The sequence below is a fragment of the Prionailurus bengalensis genome, chromosome B4 (assembly GCF_016509475.1).
Source record: "Prionailurus bengalensis isolate Pbe53 chromosome B4, Fcat_Pben_1.1_paternal_pri, whole genome shotgun sequence".
NCBI classification, from domain to species: Eukaryota; Metazoa; Chordata; class Mammalia; order Carnivora; family Felidae; genus Prionailurus; species Prionailurus bengalensis.
Genome location: NC_057358.1, coordinates 77,607,167 through 77,624,352, shown reverse-complemented (window position 1 = coordinate 77,624,352; position 17,186 = coordinate 77,607,167). Strand labels below are relative to the sequence as shown.

General features: G+C 46.8%; 2 protein-coding genes across 9 annotated transcripts in view; both read left to right on the top strand.

The window, feature by feature from the left end:
* The window catches only part of POU6F1 (POU class 6 homeobox 1), a 28,583-nt gene extending 27,046 nt beyond the window's left edge, over positions 1-1,537 (top strand). For all 5 annotated transcript variants that reach the window (XM_043563935.1, XM_043563938.1, XM_043563939.1 and 2 more), the window contains one exon: positions 297-1,537. In XM_043563935.1, coding sequence (XP_043419870.1) covers positions 297-642 — 346 coding nt within the window. In that variant the 3' untranslated portion in view covers positions 643-1,537. The remainder of the gene's footprint in view (positions 1-296) is intronic.
* Positions 1,538-11,675: 10,138 nt separating this feature from the next.
* Positions 11,676-17,186, top strand: part of TFCP2 (transcription factor CP2) — a 45,096-nt gene continuing 39,585 nt past the window's right edge. Inside the window, exon 1 of one of the 4 annotated variants that reach the window (XM_043563930.1) lies at positions 11,676-12,513. In XM_043563930.1, the coding sequence (XP_043419865.1) occupies positions 12,392-12,513 (122 nt within the window). In that variant the 5' untranslated portion in view covers positions 11,676-12,391. The remainder of the gene's footprint in view (positions 12,514-17,186) is intronic. The other 3 variants (XM_043563932.1, XM_043563931.1, XM_043563933.1) reach the window with 3 other exon arrangements.

Below are 17,186 nucleotides of genomic sequence, written 5' to 3'. Positions count from 1 at the left end.
ACTCATTTGGGTGTGAACGTTCTAGAAGAGTTGTTCAGACAGCAGCTGCACTGTTATCGTTGCGCCACTGAACTGAGGCTGTGGGAATGGTCTCCCTTTTGTGACCTGGCTTACGGGATAGTCTGCGGAGTCTGGGCTTGGCTGAGCCAAGGTGGTCTCGATGGGGGCGGTGAGGGGACCATTTAGTACGGTCCCACCAGTCCTCAGAGGGGCAACCCCTCGTGGAGAGTACTCACACCCCAGGGTGGGGAGTAAGGCATTCTCACTGTCCCTTCCCGGGCTTGGGTCACCCACAGGTTTGAGAAGCTGGATATCACACCCAAGAGTGCCCAGAAGCTGAAGCCAGTGCTGGAAAAGTGGCTGAATGAAGCCGAACTCCGGAACCAGGAAGGGCAGCAGAACCTGATGGAGTTCGTGGGAGGTGAGCCCTCCAAGAAACGCAAACGCCGCACCTCCTTCACCCCCCAGGCCATAGAGGCTCTGAATGCCTACTTCGAGAAGAACCCGCTGCCCACAGGCCAGGAGATCACCGAGATTGCGAAGGAGCTCAACTACGACCGGGAGGTCGTGCGCGTCTGGTTCTGCAATCGGCGCCAGACGCTCAAGAACACCAGCAAGCTGAATGTCTTTCAGATCCCTTAGGGCTCCGCCCCCGGCCCTGTGTTCCAGCACTTTGTATTTTTCCCTTGGCCCCTGGCTGCAGCCACTGCCGTGACGGCACCTGTCGTTCTGCCACGTGCGGCTGCGCTTGTCCTGGGGTCGTGAGACTCCACTGTGTGCATGTGCGTTCACTGCCTCCCTCCTCTCCTCCACGTAGCTCACATCACGGGGAGGGCAGAGGGGGCCCACCTGAGAGCTCCAGGCTCCGGGCCGGTCACGCCAAGGGACCCTTCCATTAAGTGGTGTCACTTAAAGAAGCACTTTGCGAAGGTGGTTTTCGAAGGGTGAATTCTGGTTGGGAACCAGAAGCTCCCCGTCTTTGGGGCAGGGCTGCGGCAGCCCCTAAGTACCACTGACCCTTAGCTCTTGTCTTTGATGGCATTCTCTCTCCACCCTCCCTTCCCCTGTGCTCCTCTGTGGAAGTGTCGCAGGTGCAGCAGCTCGCGCAGCAGAACCCCAGCCTCAACTCCCACCCTTTGCCTGCAGGCACCCTGTCCCCGAAAGGACCCAAGGGGCACAGTTCCGAAAAGTGTGACGAGCTGCTCGGCAGGTCAGGCTCAGTGTCTGCCTTGCCCTCGAGGTCAGAAGGTTCTCGCAGCCCTGGGGCCAGAACATGTGATCCCTGCTTCCTTTGGGGGGAAATTGCACTAAAGCAGAACCTGTTCATTTGTGACCCAGGTTGGAAGGAAGCAGCTTTGAACTCTGGCCGTCCTGGAGTTGACCTGGGTCTACGGCAGGTTGGGAACTTAACAGATGAACCCATCCTTCCAGATTTTAATCTAAACTCTGCCCGTGGCTCTCTCCCTCACTAGACAGTGAGGGTTAAAGAACCGGCAGCCTGGAAAATCCCACTGCCCAAGCTCGCAGCACCCTGAAGAGAAATGAAAGGAATGCTGACTCCCTCTTTCTCTTGTCCTCCCACTCACCCCTAACCCCGTGCTGGGCCTTGTCAGAGGGGCACACGAAACCCTAAACCAGACAGCAAGGCCCTGGGGAAAAGGCCACCATCCAGGAAGAATGGATGGCAGCCCAAGAAAGTCTCTTGTGGAAGGTGACTTAACTCTAATTTTCTTGGTGACTTTGAGCCTTGGATACTGGAGGAGAAATCTTGTTTTGTCTGGAGTCTTACACCATGTGTTTGTGCAAACAGTCCTCCCCACCCCTGCCTGCCAGAGCTCCTCTGAGTCAAGAATACCCCCGAAGCAGGACGGGTCTTGCCTACAGAGAGGACGAAGATGGCACACTGAAGGCGGACACCCCATCCAAGCTGCTCAGTGAGTTTCCCAGCCTCGCTGTGGCTGGACGGCCCCTGGAACTCAGTATGTTACTCCAGGAGGTCGGGCGAGCACTAAGAGGTGTGCTTAGGTGAACCTAGACTCACCGTGTAGACCGTGTCCAAGGGCCACAAGTCACAGAGCCAGATCAGCAGCTGCCCTCCACGGCACCTCACAGGATCTACCCTGACAAAATGGCTGCCAGGCGAGGGCACAGCCCTACCCCACTGGTCACCGGCACAGAGTCCCCTCCTGGTCGAGCTTCCTCTGGCTTGTGGTGTTCCCTTTCCTGCCTACAGCTGGTCCCTGTCAGGCCCTACAATGCCAGAGTGGCCCCCCTCTTGGCGGCCCTGCCAGTGAGAGTACGGTTGTGTGTCAGATTTTCCCCAAACCCCCTACGTACGCACACACCCCTGCCCCAGTGCGTTCGGACCGCCCCAACTTTCCAGAGTGTGGTGGGAACGAGGAAGCAGGCGGGCACCCTGCCTGCCCCAAGCCTCCCGGGAGAGGATACGTCTCCAAGGGGGAGGCTTCACGTTCAAGTTTAGGGTTATCCGCCTGTGTCAACGAGATGAGGGGCTCACTCGGGACGGGTGTCGTAAACAAGTTTTCAGTAAGAAGACCCAGGCTGCTGGCGTCTGTGAAGGATTCAGTGACTTACACGTCAATAAATGAGAGAGGTAGGCTTGCACCCGCAAACACTTGTGTTCAGATAGGCTTTCTTTTTTTGAGAGAGACAAGTGGGTCACAGCTGGAGCCCTGGGAGTAGCATATAATCCAGGGTGTGTCCGTGGCAGTAGATACGCAGGAGAATACCATCTGTCCTGGTCTGTGAAAAGAAGATAATGAAGTCCTGGTCTAAATCAGGCCTGGCCACGCTTTCTCAGCTCCTCCCTTGTCTAAATCTGTCTTCCTGGGGCTGGGTTAGAACGACACCATTTTCTCCCCTGCGGGAAGGATGAGTGGGTCTTTCGGAGGAAGGATACCAGGGGCAGAATTTTTGCAGGCTGAAGTCCCCAGGCACGGGGTGCAGAGTGTCCCTGAAGAGTGCCCAAGGCAGAGCTCACAGGCCGGCTGTCTCTGCTCGCGCTCCCCCCCCCCCCCCCCCCCCCCCCCCCCCCCCCCGTAGAGCCCTTGGGGGAACAGCTATCTCCACCAGAGGTGGGTTTTCTGTTTTGCTTCTGATAGCATCAGGTTCTGAGGGGTGTCGATATGAATTTTGTTTTGAAAGCACCTTTCTGGACATAACCCAGAGCTTAGTGGCTCCTTTGCCATGGAAAGGCAGGAGAAAGGGCAGAAGTGATTTAACTGTCTGTGTGTGGCATTGTTTGCTTTGTTTTAAAATGAGAGAAGACCAAAATGTCTATGGCCCGGTGAGTCAGCTGGGGTCTGTGACCCTGCACTATCCATAGCATTTTATCTAGCGGGGGCCCGGGAAAGAATTTGGCCAAATGGACTGAGGAACACACTTGAATTTGGAATGAGAGTCCCTGACGTTTTTGTGTCCTTGGAAACCCAATCACCTTCCTATGCCTAGATTCGCTTCCTGTCTCATAAGCCAGGCTCTGACACTGAGGTTCTGACTATTCCCTGACATGGGGCAAAGCCTGCTGAGGGCTGGAGTGAGGGGTGGGGAGGGGAAAATGGGGATGTAGTTGTGTGGAATAAACAGTATTTTTCTTTTGTACTGGTCTGTTCGTTTATCCTTCGCCTCTCAGGGTGGGGCTGATACGGAGAGGCCAGAGAAGGATCTGGGAGCTGCCTTTGCTATCAGAGCTCAGAGCCTGGAAAATCCCACTGCAAGAGGGCGAGACCCAGTGCCCGGGACTATCACTTCAGAAGGCCCTGCCATGATCCTCCCCATGGAATGCAGGTCAAGGGGATGCGCCCTTTCTCCGCGTAGGACCCCAGAATTCCCTGCAAAGCCCACTTTCCCTCCCCTCTTCTCTGAGTCCCGATAGACTGTGCACATTCCTAGCCCCGAGAGATGACCAAGGGACAGCTCTCTGTTGGAGAGCTGGGGGGATGGAGTTTGGATATGCAAGCTGGAGTGTTGATAAGTATATACAAAGCCCTTTGCAGTGTGAGGTGCGTCTGCCACCCGGGGAGAGAAGGCAGGTAGTGGGCTGGGGACCAAGACGGGGGAACATTCTAGCACAGAACTTGAAGTCTAGCACTTCAAGGGGTGCTAGAAGCCTAAATTCAAACCTGGCCTTCCAGGTGATGATGAAGGTATGCTTGTCGTGATGGAAGGCTAGATCATCCGCAATTAGCTTGTCTTAATACAAATTTAGCTACATGGTAAGTGGATCTTCATTTGTGTTGTTGCTCAGGCCTACAAATGTTAAGGCCTGCCACTTGAGCTTAGAGCAAGGAGAGCACGGCTATAATAAGGGCCCCCCTCTTTACTTGTCTACCTCCTAGGAGTTGGCTTCGTGCCATGCACCCCTGCAGCCCTCCCTCCTTCCCCTTCCACCTACCTGGTATGGATAAGGTCTGGGCTCCATAATCGAAACAGGTGAGAGCAAGGCATCACCTTTGATTCCACCCAATTAACATCCCCGAGCCAGGCAGTGTGCTTCATTCTAGATTGTGTTCTACCACCCTACCTCCACCAATAGGTGTCCAATATTCTGATGTAAGGCTCAGGGGCCAGAGAAGCTTTACAGCACTCTGAAACGATGGGGCAGAAAAGTCAAATAGAAGCCAACACTTACTTCTGCATAGATGTCATAACCCTAATATTAGCTGTCCACACTAGGCTGGGATTCCTCAGTATCCAGGTCAGGGGCACACAACAGGTCCTTGACAAATGTCCGATAGATGACTGAATGTATTTCCTGTCCTCTCCTTCAAGAAAATAATAAGAGCTAAGTCATTGACTTCATGCAACTGGGAGAAAGCAGGTACAGAAACAGAGGATTCTGCTTAGCCATGCAGGGTTCAGACTGTGCTATGGGGGAGTGAATGGAATCTGGCCAACAACTGGCCTTGACCTGGGAAAGGCAGCTACCACCAGAACAGTCAATGGAAGCTGATATCTCTGGCTTAAACCAGCCGAATGTGGTTCCGGACAGTTGGCCCAGGACAGCCTACAAGGAAGAGGGGTGGGTTTGTGGAGGGACTGGAGTTTCTATTCCTGGGATGTTCTTTTGGGTTCCTGGAGCCAGTTCTTTTTTTCTTTTCTTTTTTTTTTTTTTTTACATTTATTTATTTCTGAGACAGAGAGAGACAGAGCATTAGTGGGGAAGGGGCAGAGAGAGAGGGAGACACAGAATCCGAAGCAGGCTCCAGGTTCCGAGCTGTCAGCACAGAGCCCGACGCGGGGCTTGAACTCACAAACCGTGAGATCATGACCTGAACCGAAGTCAGTTGCTCAACCGACTGAGCCACCCAGGCGCCCCTCCTGGACCCAGTTCTGATGTGTGTGTGGAGGCTTCCCCACACCAACAAGCAATCTCGGATACCAACAAGGTATCCGAGAATTCAACTCAAGAATTCATCCACCTGAAGATAGCATCAGATTCCACAGGTAAAAGGCTCCGTCCCACAAGACCACCCTCCACTTCAACCACCATCAAAAGCCCAGGCTGTTACCTGTGCTTCTGACTGACCAGCTATAAATCGGAGGCTCCAACAACCCCCTTCCAGTTCAGGATGCCAACTGTGAGTATAGGTTGTTACCTACACTTCTGACCAACTGGCTGTAAATTAGACGTTCCCATGACCCTCTCTTTGAGTTCAATGAATTTACTTGAATGGCTCACAGAACTCAGGGAAACCCATTTACTCACTAGAATAAGTGATACAAATCAACAGCCCTGTGAAGAGACACACATGGTGATGTCCTGAACAAAGGAGCTTTTGTGTTCTTGGAGCTTGGGACCCTGGCATGGTGGCACATGGAACAGTTCTGTTCCCCAACCTGGAAACTCTCTGAACTCCTTCCTTTGGGGTTTTTATGGAGGCTTCATTACATAGACATGGTTGATTAACTCATTGGCCATCGGTGATTGATTAAAAAATGTAGCCCTTCTCCCTTTCCCTGAAATCAGGAGGTGGGACTGAAAGTTCCAACCCACTATTCATGGTTAGTTACCCTGGGAAGCAGCCCCCATCCGTAAGTGCTTTCCCAAGGCCAACTTTGTTTTTTATTTATTTTTATTTATTTTTAACGTTTATTTATTTTTGAGAGAGAAAGAGAGTGTGAGCGGGGGAGGCGCAGAGAGAGAGGGAGCCACAGAATCTGAAGTGAGCTCCAGGCTCTGAGCTGTCAGCACAGAGCCCGACACGGGGCTCGAACTCACGAACTGCGAGATCATGACCTGAGCGGAAGTCAGACACTTAACCGACCGAGCCACCCAGGCGCCCCCGAAGCCACCTTTGTTAACAAACCCAGTTGTGGTGGAAAGGAGGTTGTTGTGAACAACAGGACACCCATTTTACCTTCATGGCTCTGAAGCATTTTCAGGAACTGAAGACAGACCAAATACCGCAAAAGATGCTGTGCTCCCATAGCCCTATTGCTCAGGAAATTCCAAGGGTTTTGGGGACTGTGAGCCAGGAACGATGGATGAAGACCAAACATGTATGAGAAATATATTTTGGTTATATATATATATATATATATATATACATATATATGTAAATTTCTTATAAATCATCATATTGCAGCTGTCCACCGTGCTAAGGACTGCTGTGAAGGGAGAACTGGTCTTTTATGGACTGGAGAAGATTGCGCTGGTTCCTGGATACAGATCACAACCTGAAGTTGTTGGGAGCTGCATGGCTGTGAAAGCTTTTGATTTCTTTTTCTCTCAACTACACTCCTTCAAAGAAGCCAGACTGGAGCTCACGGGCTTGTCGGGGTGGGATGTGGGAAGATGTGAAGAGTTAAACCTAGGTGGCCAGTCCCTCAACAAAGCCTGCCCGGATAATGGTTTCTTCCTGTTATCTAAAGCAAAATGCCTGATAATTGCCTGGGGAACCCAGCAATAGAGACTCTGACTTCAGTAAATGAATGAGAAGGGAAGACTAGGGGATGGACAGGTGCTGATCCAGAAGCTTGAGCCCTCAAGCCTCTGAGAGAATTGATTTGTCTTGAGAAGTAGGCAGGACAGGTGCTAGGGTCCCCCTTTTATCAGTCATAATAATACTGATCACTATGTGCTAGGTACTCTTCTAAGTACTTAACATGCATTTTGTCAGTTAATTCTCACCATAATTCTGTAAAGCAGTAACTATGCCCATATTATTTATTTTTTAAATGTTTATTTAATTTTTGAGAGAGAGAGAGAGAGAGCGTGCACAAGCAGGGGAGGGGCAGAGAGAGGGAGACACTGAATCCAGAGCAGGCTCCAGACTCCGTGCTCTCAGCGCAGAGCCTGATGCCGGGCTCGAACTCACCTGAGCCAAAGTCAGATGCTTAACCAACTGAGCCACCCAAGCTGATTCCTATACCCATTTTATGGGTAAGGAGTTGAAGTGCAGAGAAGATGAGGAACCTACTTAGGGTTGCTTTGTTTGTGTGCTGCAGAACCAAGCCTTGAACCCAGGTAGGCTGTTTCTAAAGCCTGTCTGCTTAACCTTATGCTATACGGGATGGGACCTGGGAATTGCTTTTCTGTCCTGATCATTTTCGTAGGATTTCCACATGTTTTTGCCATCCAGGGTAAGCTCTACCGTGTTCTGTAGAGGAGGAAGAACTTTTCCTTTACCCTTTTAGGTTCTTTTGGTGGGTCACTTAATTAAATCGACAAAACACACCAAGAGGAGAAAAAGAAATCTAATTGCATACGTACAGAAGGCCCATAAGAACATGAGACCCCCAGGTGGTCAGGCAACTGAGGCTTATATGGCCTCCTGAGCTATGGGGATGAGGGTAGAGGTCTGAGACTTCACAGGGGAGGAAGATAATTTACATGGAAGATGGGAAGAGCAAGTAGTTGGTAAGTACATGTTTGCCACGGGATGCAGAGACAACGGAGCCAAAAAGGAATCCGAACAAACAGGCCCTGTTGAGCTTCCCACAGCTACCATACTTAGCTCATATTCTCTGTAGTTATCTCTGATGATAGTTCTCTTCCTGGACTAGGCACTCCATCTCAAGTATTTTAGGCAGTTAAAAGTAAAGTAAAAGCTTCTCCTGAGTCTTTTGGGCCTTGACTGACTTCAGCTCAAAGCAGTCCACATGCCAAAGCGGCACCTTTTGGGGAGGCTCATTCTGAACCTCTTCAATTCCATCTAAACAGTGTCTGTTTCGGGACCTAATCTAGAGAAATGAACCCTTTGCAGATAAGCCTTAATGCCACCCAAATGGTCCAGAATACTGAATTTGGAACTCTGTGCCACAGGTATTCTAGTTAATCATATTTATTATCTCTAGTAAGAGCCGTGATTTGCGTTGTGGGATGAATTTACGCATACAAACTTTGGTTTATTGATAGACGGTGCTGGATTTCCAGGGGAACGCCTGGTGATCTTTTCTTGGAAGCAGAGTTCCCAGGGCTATCCCTGGAATCCCTGTTTCTAGCCCTGGCACTCCAATTTCACTCTGAGTTACACTGGGAAAGGGAGAGGAAGGAAAAAGTCCATTTCCCTCAGGCACAGAATTCCAGGGGTAAACAGTCAATAAAATCTTTTCCCCACAGAGGGATCTGGGCTCACAGACATAAATCTCAAGGCTGATCGGCATTCCAATTGGGAGGGAAGCTTAGGAATTATTTTTCATCTTACCCATTTTATTTTAGAATTAGTAAGTGGCAAGGAGGACTTTTGTGAAGTCTTTATTTTGGTTCAGAAATTAAACTTGAGCTCAAGCATTTCTGAGAAGAACATGTCTGTGTCTAAATATTTTCCAGAGGACAGGGCTCTACGAGATTCTTGGATATGGCAATGATCTCTTCCAAACATCTAATATGAATATTCCTTGCTTTATTTTAAAGTTATTCACTTTGTGCTCTTTTTCTGCATGTTTTTAAGATTTCATTTTTAAATGTGTATTTATTTATTTTCGGAAGAGACAGAGCATGAGCAGGAGAGGGGCAGAGAGAAAGGGAGACAGAGAATCGCAAACAGGCTCCTAGCGGTCAGCACACAGCCAGACACGGGGCTCGAACTCACGAACTGTGAGATCATGACCTGAGCAGAAATCAAGAGTTGGCCATTCAACTGACTGAGCCACCCACGTGCCCCTAAGATTTTATTTTTAAGTAATATCCACACCCAACGTGGGGCATGAACCCCCAACCCCAAGATCAAGAGCCACATGCTCTACTGACTGAGCCAGCCAGGCGCCCCTATTTTTCTGCAGATTAAAAAAAAATGCTTCAGGGCACCTGGGTGGCTTAGTCGGTTAAGTGTCTGACTCTTGATGTCAACTCAGGTCATGATCTCACGGTTTGTGGGTTTGAGTCCCATGTCAGGCTCCGCGCTGGCAGTGCAGAGCCCGCTTACAATTCTCTCTCTGCCCCTCCTCCTCCTCTCTCTAAGATGAATAAACCAAATTTTAAAAAATGCTTCATTCAAGCTATCTTCACGTGACCGGTTTTTGAAAATTTATGTTCGCACCTCCGCAGGCTTCAAAATGCATCTCTGAAAAGAAGGCTGGTAGGAAGCAGATGTTTTTTTAGGTTAAAACCATCCACAGGGACACAGTGGCATGATGATTACATGTCCAGACTGTGAGATCAGTCAGGCTTCACCACTCACAAGCTGAGTGACCCTGGACAAGTCAATTAATGTTTCTGAGCCTCAGTTTCTTGATCTATGAAATGCATCTAATAATGGTACTTTTCTTACAGGAGTGATGTGAGAATTAAATGAGATTATGTACATAAAACACCTAGTCAGGGGTTGGCACTTAGGAAAGGCTCAGTAAATATGAGCCTCTCCTTATTACATCAGAGATTTAAAGTTACTTGCCCAAATGATGCATGTAGAGATGGAGTTGTCATTCAAGGAGGCATGGTTCCACCTAAAAGGCATGTAAAAATACTACCATGGATCTAATGTTCGTTTACAAAGAATTTTGATTATGGCATCTCTTTTGGCTTCTGAGCCCAGTTCCAGTTGCTTTACTCATAGGCACGTTTTTAAAATAAAATTTTTTTAATGTTTATTTATTTTTGAGAGAGACAGAGAGGCAGTGCGAGCAGGGGAGGGGCAGAGAGAGAGGGAGACACAGAATCTGAAGCAGGCTCCAGGCTCTGAGCTGTCAGCACAGAGCCCGACCCAGGAGCCTGAACCCACGAACCGCGAGATCATGACCTGAGTCAAAGTTGGACGCTTAACTGACTGAGCCACCCAGGTGCCCTTATTTATTTTTAATTTATTAAAAAAAATTTTTTTTTCAACGTTTATTTTTATTTTTGAAACAGAGAGAGACAGAGCATGAACGGGGGAGGGGCAGAGAGAGAGGGAGATACAGAATCGGAAACAGGCTCCAGGCTCTGAGCCATCAGCCCAGAGCCCGACGCGGGGCTCGAACTCACAGACCGCGAGATCGTGACCTGGCTGAAGTCGGACGCTTAACCGACTGTGCCACCCAGGCGCCCCTAAAGTTTATTTATTTTGAGAGAGAGTGAGAGAGCAGGAGGGGCAGAGGGAGAGAGAGGGAATCCCAAGCAGGCTCTGCACTGTCAGTGCTAGCCACATGCAGGGCTCAAACTCACCAAATATGAGATCATGACTGAGCTATCTAGGCACCCCTCAATAAGCATTTTTAAAAAGTCCTATTGAATGCAGAAACTATACTAGGAGATATGTAGAACACAAGCCTGAGAAAGATTTCTTTCCTATTATTTAGGAAATTGCAGTCTAGCGAAACAGGCAAATATATACAATTCAGGACGAACTGTAAAAAGTTAAATAATGAAATACAACAATGAGCCAATACTTTCACTTATAGGCAGTGTTTTATAGTGAAAAATATCATCAGACTTTGGAATCAGCTCTGAAGTTGGCACGGTAACTTAGTTGTGGGCAATTTAGCCCCATTAGCCTTCTTTCCTTACTAGTGAAATGAGGGTCATAATACTCACCCTTAGAATTATAATTCTAATTGCAAGATTGTCTTGAGGATTACTAATAACGTAATAAAGTTCCTGGCATATAGTTGATGCTTGATAAACAATGGACATTACTATTTAATCCTAATAGGACGAAGGGGAGCAGGGATGGTTATCCTTGCTTTTCAAATGAGGAAACGAAATCTCGGTGAGGTAAGTGATTATTCGAAAAGTCACCAAACTAGCAAGTGAAGACGCCAACCCAAATCGTGATCTTCCGACCACGACCTTTTTGAAAACGACAACTTTCACCTATCTCATGCCTGTTCAAACGCATCAGGGGGAATGCGGAAGATGAGTAGAAGCCGCGTCTTGACCTTCGGAGAGGTGAGTTTAAGGAGAGCGAGCATTCCAGGAGCAAAGGAACCCCTACAGGGAGCTCTGGGGAAACGGTCCGGAGTCCTCCAGGGGCCGGGGTGAGTTCGGTAAGACTAGAGTGAAGGCTCCATCCACACCCTAGAGTGTCGACTTGGTACACCGCCCTAGGCAGGACTCAGGTAGCCTCAGAAAGAGCCATTTAAACAGCAGACACCCGACGCACGCGGGGTCCTCTCCCAGACCGCCCAGCCCATCTCCGGGGGCGGGGAGGGGCCGTCGCTCAGCTAGCCTATCATCACTGCCGAAGCCCGCGAACTCTCTTCCTCATTGGCGACCTCCGGGGTGACGTCATGTTCGGCGGACCCGCAAAGGAAGAGGGCGCCATGATTGGTTGGCGCTGGGGCGGCGGGCGGTGGAGGACCCTGGCGAGTCTAGGTTTCCAGCCGGTGCTGGACTTTCCCCTTCCATGTTCCGAGGCTCTGGGGGACTGCAGAGGGCGGGGAGTCGGCTCGGCGGAGACCTGGATTGGGTTCTAAGAGCCGTGGGGTTGAGAAGGGGTGACCGGAAGTGATCTTGGGACTGACCGGAAGCGAGGCCTGGAGGGGAAAGGGAGAGCGGGTCCCGGGAGGGAGGGGGGCTTCCAGCAGAAGGGGACGGGGGAGAAAGGTGCGAAAGCGCCGTGGGAGTGCCGGGTAGGCAGTGGGTCGCTGCTGCTGGTCTGTTTGGGAGGCAGTAAGTGACTACCACGAGCTCGAGGGGAGAGCCCAAGCAGTGGGAGTGCGGGAGCCTAGGGCTGCCTCAGCGGAATCTGGAATAGCTAAGCACAGGGGCCCTCGCACGGCTCCAAAGAACTGGGTGGGAGGGATTTTGGAAGTCGAGGCAGGAGCCAGGAGCTGAGGGTACGGCAGATTAGTTGTGCGGGAAGTGCGGTTCGGGCTTGGGGGTGGTCGGTGGGGACGGCGTGGGAGATCTTGGTTTGGAGTTTTCCACAGTCTTGCCCCCATTGGGTAGAATCACACTACTTGCCTTTGTACAAGAAACGGTGTCTCCTGGGGCAAGGAAGGAGCCAGCATGGCCTGGGCTCTGAAGCTGCCTCTGGCCGATGAAGTGATTGAATCTGGGCTGGTGCAGGACTTTGATGCTAGTCTGTCCGGGATCGGCCAGGAACTGGGTGCTGGTGCCTATAGCATGAGGTGAGTGAGATTTTTACCTGACCCTGCACCTTCTGAATAACAAAAGCAGGGAAGGGAATAAATAAGGTTGGAGGGGTGTGGGAGGGAGGTATTTAGAGTTAAATAAGCTGTCTGCGGTTAGGGAAAATTGACTTTTTTCTTTGTTACTTTGAGTAGTGACTACTGTGGAAGAAATGGAAAAAGAAGGCAGTGTCAGGTCTGTGCAGGATCAGTGGAAGAAGCAGGAATGGCCCTTGGCTAGCAACCAGATGAATGTTGAGAGGCCGTTGTGCCAGTGTGAGAAATTGGAGACCTATAGTGTGTATACGTATATGTGGTCAGGTTGGGCTGGACGTGTGTGAAGGGGCCACATCTGGGGAGTTGGGAGCTGGGGTTTATTGATGAATATTGGTTGACTGCTTCTTGGAAGGGAACCTTGGTGAAGAAGCCCACACATCTGTACCTTAGCTTGCTTTAAGGATTAATTCTAGGATGTCTGCCTTTTGAAACATAAGCTATGAAAAGAAAAAGTGTCAGAGAACTTTTAGATACTTCTAGATCCTAGTGTATCAAGTCAAATATTGATCAGAAATAAAAATCTCCTATGAAAGAAGCATAACCTCCCATGTAATTTATTTGCATGCATTTGTTATTTCATTTCCCCAGTATAGTTTGTTTCATTTATGAGATGTATGAGAATCAGGTCTGGAAATGGTGAAACACCTGCACGTGAGGGTTAGATGGAATATAATTGGGTTTCCAAATGCATTGTAAGGCTCAGTCTAAATAAGTGAGTTAGAAGAGACTTCAGAACTTAACAGTTTGAGTTTATAGGAGAAAGATGTTTTTTATGGTGAAAGCGGACAAATTTTGTGTTCTGATCACGAGATACTTTGAGAGTTATGTAATGTAAACTTCTTGTCTTTATCTCTGCTAACCCAAAATGGATTTTTCTCAAGTAAAATAATGAGTTAGAACTTAGTACTTCATCTTCAGGAATCTGTGCTTACAGCTAGAATAATAAAGGCTATCTTGTATACATACTTAAGTGATTTTCAGGGAAATTTAAGTGCTATCATGCAATGCTCTTAGTGTTAAGAAATTTAACTCTAGTTGTGTCTGTCCTTGTTTACATAAGTCTGGCCCGAAAAATAGAGATTAACTTGGTCTGAAAATAAATGCCCTAACCCTGAGCTTATACTCAGTATCTGACATAATATTTGATAATTCATACTGTTGTTCATGTAAAGACTACCACAGCAAAAAGTTTGGTTGTGTCTAGTTTGTCAGAAGATGGAGATAATAAACTATAACCATACTTGTTATAAAAATAGTTAACATCGTCGACATTCTGTGCGTGTGTCATGTGCTTTCCGTACCATATAACCTTACATTTAAAACTGCTTTCCGGTGTCATACCCCGAATGGGCTACGCTGGTATTAGTCGAATGGTTTGCAAATTCACACCTTTAGAATTTTTTTCTAACGTCAATTCTGCAAGAGTTTTTCCAAACATCACTTTCTGTTTTCCCCAGAGCACGATGTGCCAAAATGGCAAGTATTTTTTTCTTTCTTTTTTTTCACCTTCCTCTTTTTCATGCATTTTGCTCTTGTCACACTCTTCTCCTGACTTTGATACACGTTTACTCATTTGCATTAATTTGTGTTAATTAGATATTAGTTCTCAAACGTTTGTGTTCATGAGAGTCCTCTAGAGTGCTTATTTAAAAATAGTTCCCAGGGCCTCATCTTCAGTGATTTTTCTGGGGCACAGGCCAGAAATCTGATTTTTTAAACAAGTTCTTAGGTGATTTTGATGCAGGTAATCCAGCGACCACAGGTTGAGAAGCACTGACTGGAGGAGTTTTTATACACAAAGACCATGATTCTTTGCTCTTTGTGTTTCTCTCTATAATTAAACCTTCTAATCGGTTTTCCTACAGCTTTATTAGGGAAAATGTTCTCTTTGTCAAGCTATTTGTTTTGTAAAATATATTCTCTGATGTATTCATTCTAACCTAATTTTCTTATTTTCTGCTGCATCTTATAATGGTTTCGCTTCAGATCTATTGATTTATATTTTATAAAGATTCACCTTAACTGGATTTCTGTTTTGGACTTGATCTGCCCTTATATTCAGTAATGTTCTTTCTCTAAATGGTTCTTTAATATCTTTCTTACTTTTTCCCTTACTTGGTACAAACTTTTATTGTTAAAATAAAGGAAATCCCCTGAAAAAAATGCTAAGTGAAAGGAGCTAGTCACAAAAGATCACACAATATACGATTCCACTTCTATGAAATGTCCAGAATAGGCAACTCTGTAGAGACAGAAAGTAGAATAGTGGTTGGCTAGAGCTTGGGGAAAGAGGTAATGGGGGAGTGACTGCTGATGGTGCTGGGTTTTTTGGGGGGTGGTTGATAAGTGTTCTAAAATTGTGGTCCGGGGCATCTGCCTGGTTGTCGGTAGAGCATGTAACTCTTGATGTTGGGGTTTGAACCCCATGTCGGGTGTGGCAATTAATTAAAATACATACATGCATATGTATATACATACCTGCAAATTAATTTTGATAGTTGGGCAATTCTGTGACCACACTAAAGACAACTGAACTGTACATGTTAGATGGGTGAATTGTATAGTACAGGAATTGTATCAAAATAGTGCTGTTATAAAAAAAAAAAGGAAAGAGGATCAAGTTCTGTATATTGAAAAGAATTTTATGTCTTTCATTTTTTTTTTTAAAGTTGAGGTGGAATTCGCATCATGTAAAATTAACCATTTTAAAGTGAACAATTCAGTGTTATTTGGTACATTCGCAATGTTGTGCGACCACCCACCACTCCCATCAGTCCAAAAGAAAACCCTGTACCTCTTAATGCAGTTGCTCCCCATTTCCCCCTCCCCCTCTGTAGTCTGTGTGCATGGATTTACCTATTTTGGATATTTCATATAAATGGAATCGTGTAACGTGTCCTTTAGTGTCTGGCTTCTTTCACTTAGCATGTTTTCAGGGTCCATTCACAGGTAGCAAGTATCAGTAGTTCAGTATCTCATTCCTTTTTATGGCTGAGCAACCCTTTCTATGTATATAACGCAGCTTGTTTATCCATTCATCAATTGGTAGGCTGTAGGGGTTGTTTATAAAGGAGATGACCATGACATTTTGTTTTTAAATTTTTTTTAATGTTTACTTATTTTTGAGAGGGAGAGAAAGAGAGAGCAGTGGAGGGGCAGAGAGAGGGAGACAAAGAACCCGAAGCAGGCTCCAGGCTCTGAGCTGTCAGCACAGAGCCCGACACAGGCTCGAACTCATGAGCCAAGCTGTGAGATCATGACCTGAGCCAAAGTCATATACTTAACTGACTGAGCCACCCAGGTGCCCTGACCTGAAATGTTTATAAACATTCGTATACAAGTTTCTGTGTAGATTTCTATTTTTCTGTTTTTTTCTGTGTAGATTGCTTTTAATTGAGGTATAATGATATATAACATTGTATTAGTTTAAGGTGTACAACATAATGATTATGTATTTGTATATATTGCAAAATGATCACAATGTCTAGTTAACATCTTTCACCGTACAAAACAGTTTTTTTCTTATGAGAACTTTTTAAAATTAATTAATTTATTTTTAATATAATTTATTGTCAAGTTGGCTTCCATACAACACCCAGTGCTCATCCCAGCAAGTGCCCTCCTCAATGCCCGTCACGCACTTTCCCCTCTCCCCCACCCCCCATCAACCCTCAGTTTGTTCTCTGTATTTGAGTCTTATGAGAACTTTTAAGAGCTACTCTCTTAGCAAGTTTCAAATCTGCATTACAGTATTATTAACTATAGTCACGATGCTGTACTAGACATATGTTTCCATTTCTCTTGGGTATATATATCTAGGCGTGGAATTGCTGGCTCATATGGTAATTCTATGCTTAACTTTTTTGTTTTTAAATCTAAAGACTTTTTAGAGCAGTTTAGGCTCACAGAAATACTGAGAGGAAGGTACAGAATTTTCCCATATACCCTCTTGCCTCCACACATGCATAGCCTCCCCTTTTATCAACATAACTTACCAGAGTGGTACCCACTCTGTACCTACATTGATGAACCTAAATTGACGTATCATAATCACCCAAAGTCTATAGTTTACCTGAGAGTTCCCTCTTGGTGGTATACATTCTGTGGTTTTGGACCAATATAGAATGACATATACCCATCATAGAGTATCATACAGAGGATTTTCTCTGCTTTAAAAGTCCTCTGTGTTCTGGGTGGCTCAGTCGGTTGAGTATCTCAGGTCATGATCTCACGGTTTGTGGGTTCCAGCCCCACGTCCGACTCTGTGCTGATGACTCAGAGCCTGGAGCCTGCTTCGAGTTCTGTGTTTCCCTCTCTCTGCCCCTCCCCTGCTTGTGCTCTGTCTCTCTCTGTCTCTCAAAACTAAATAAATGTTTAAAAAAAAAAAAAAAAGATCAACTTGGAAAAAAAAAAAAAGCCCTCTGTGTTCTGCCTATTCATTCCTCCACCCCAACCCTGACAACCACTGATTTTTTTTTTTAATGTTTCCAGTTTTGCCTTTCTAGAATGTCATAAAATTGGAATCCTACAATATGTTGCCTTTTCAGATTAGCTTCTTTCACTTAGAAATATGCATTTAATATTCCTCTATGTCTTTTCATAGCTTGATAGCTCAT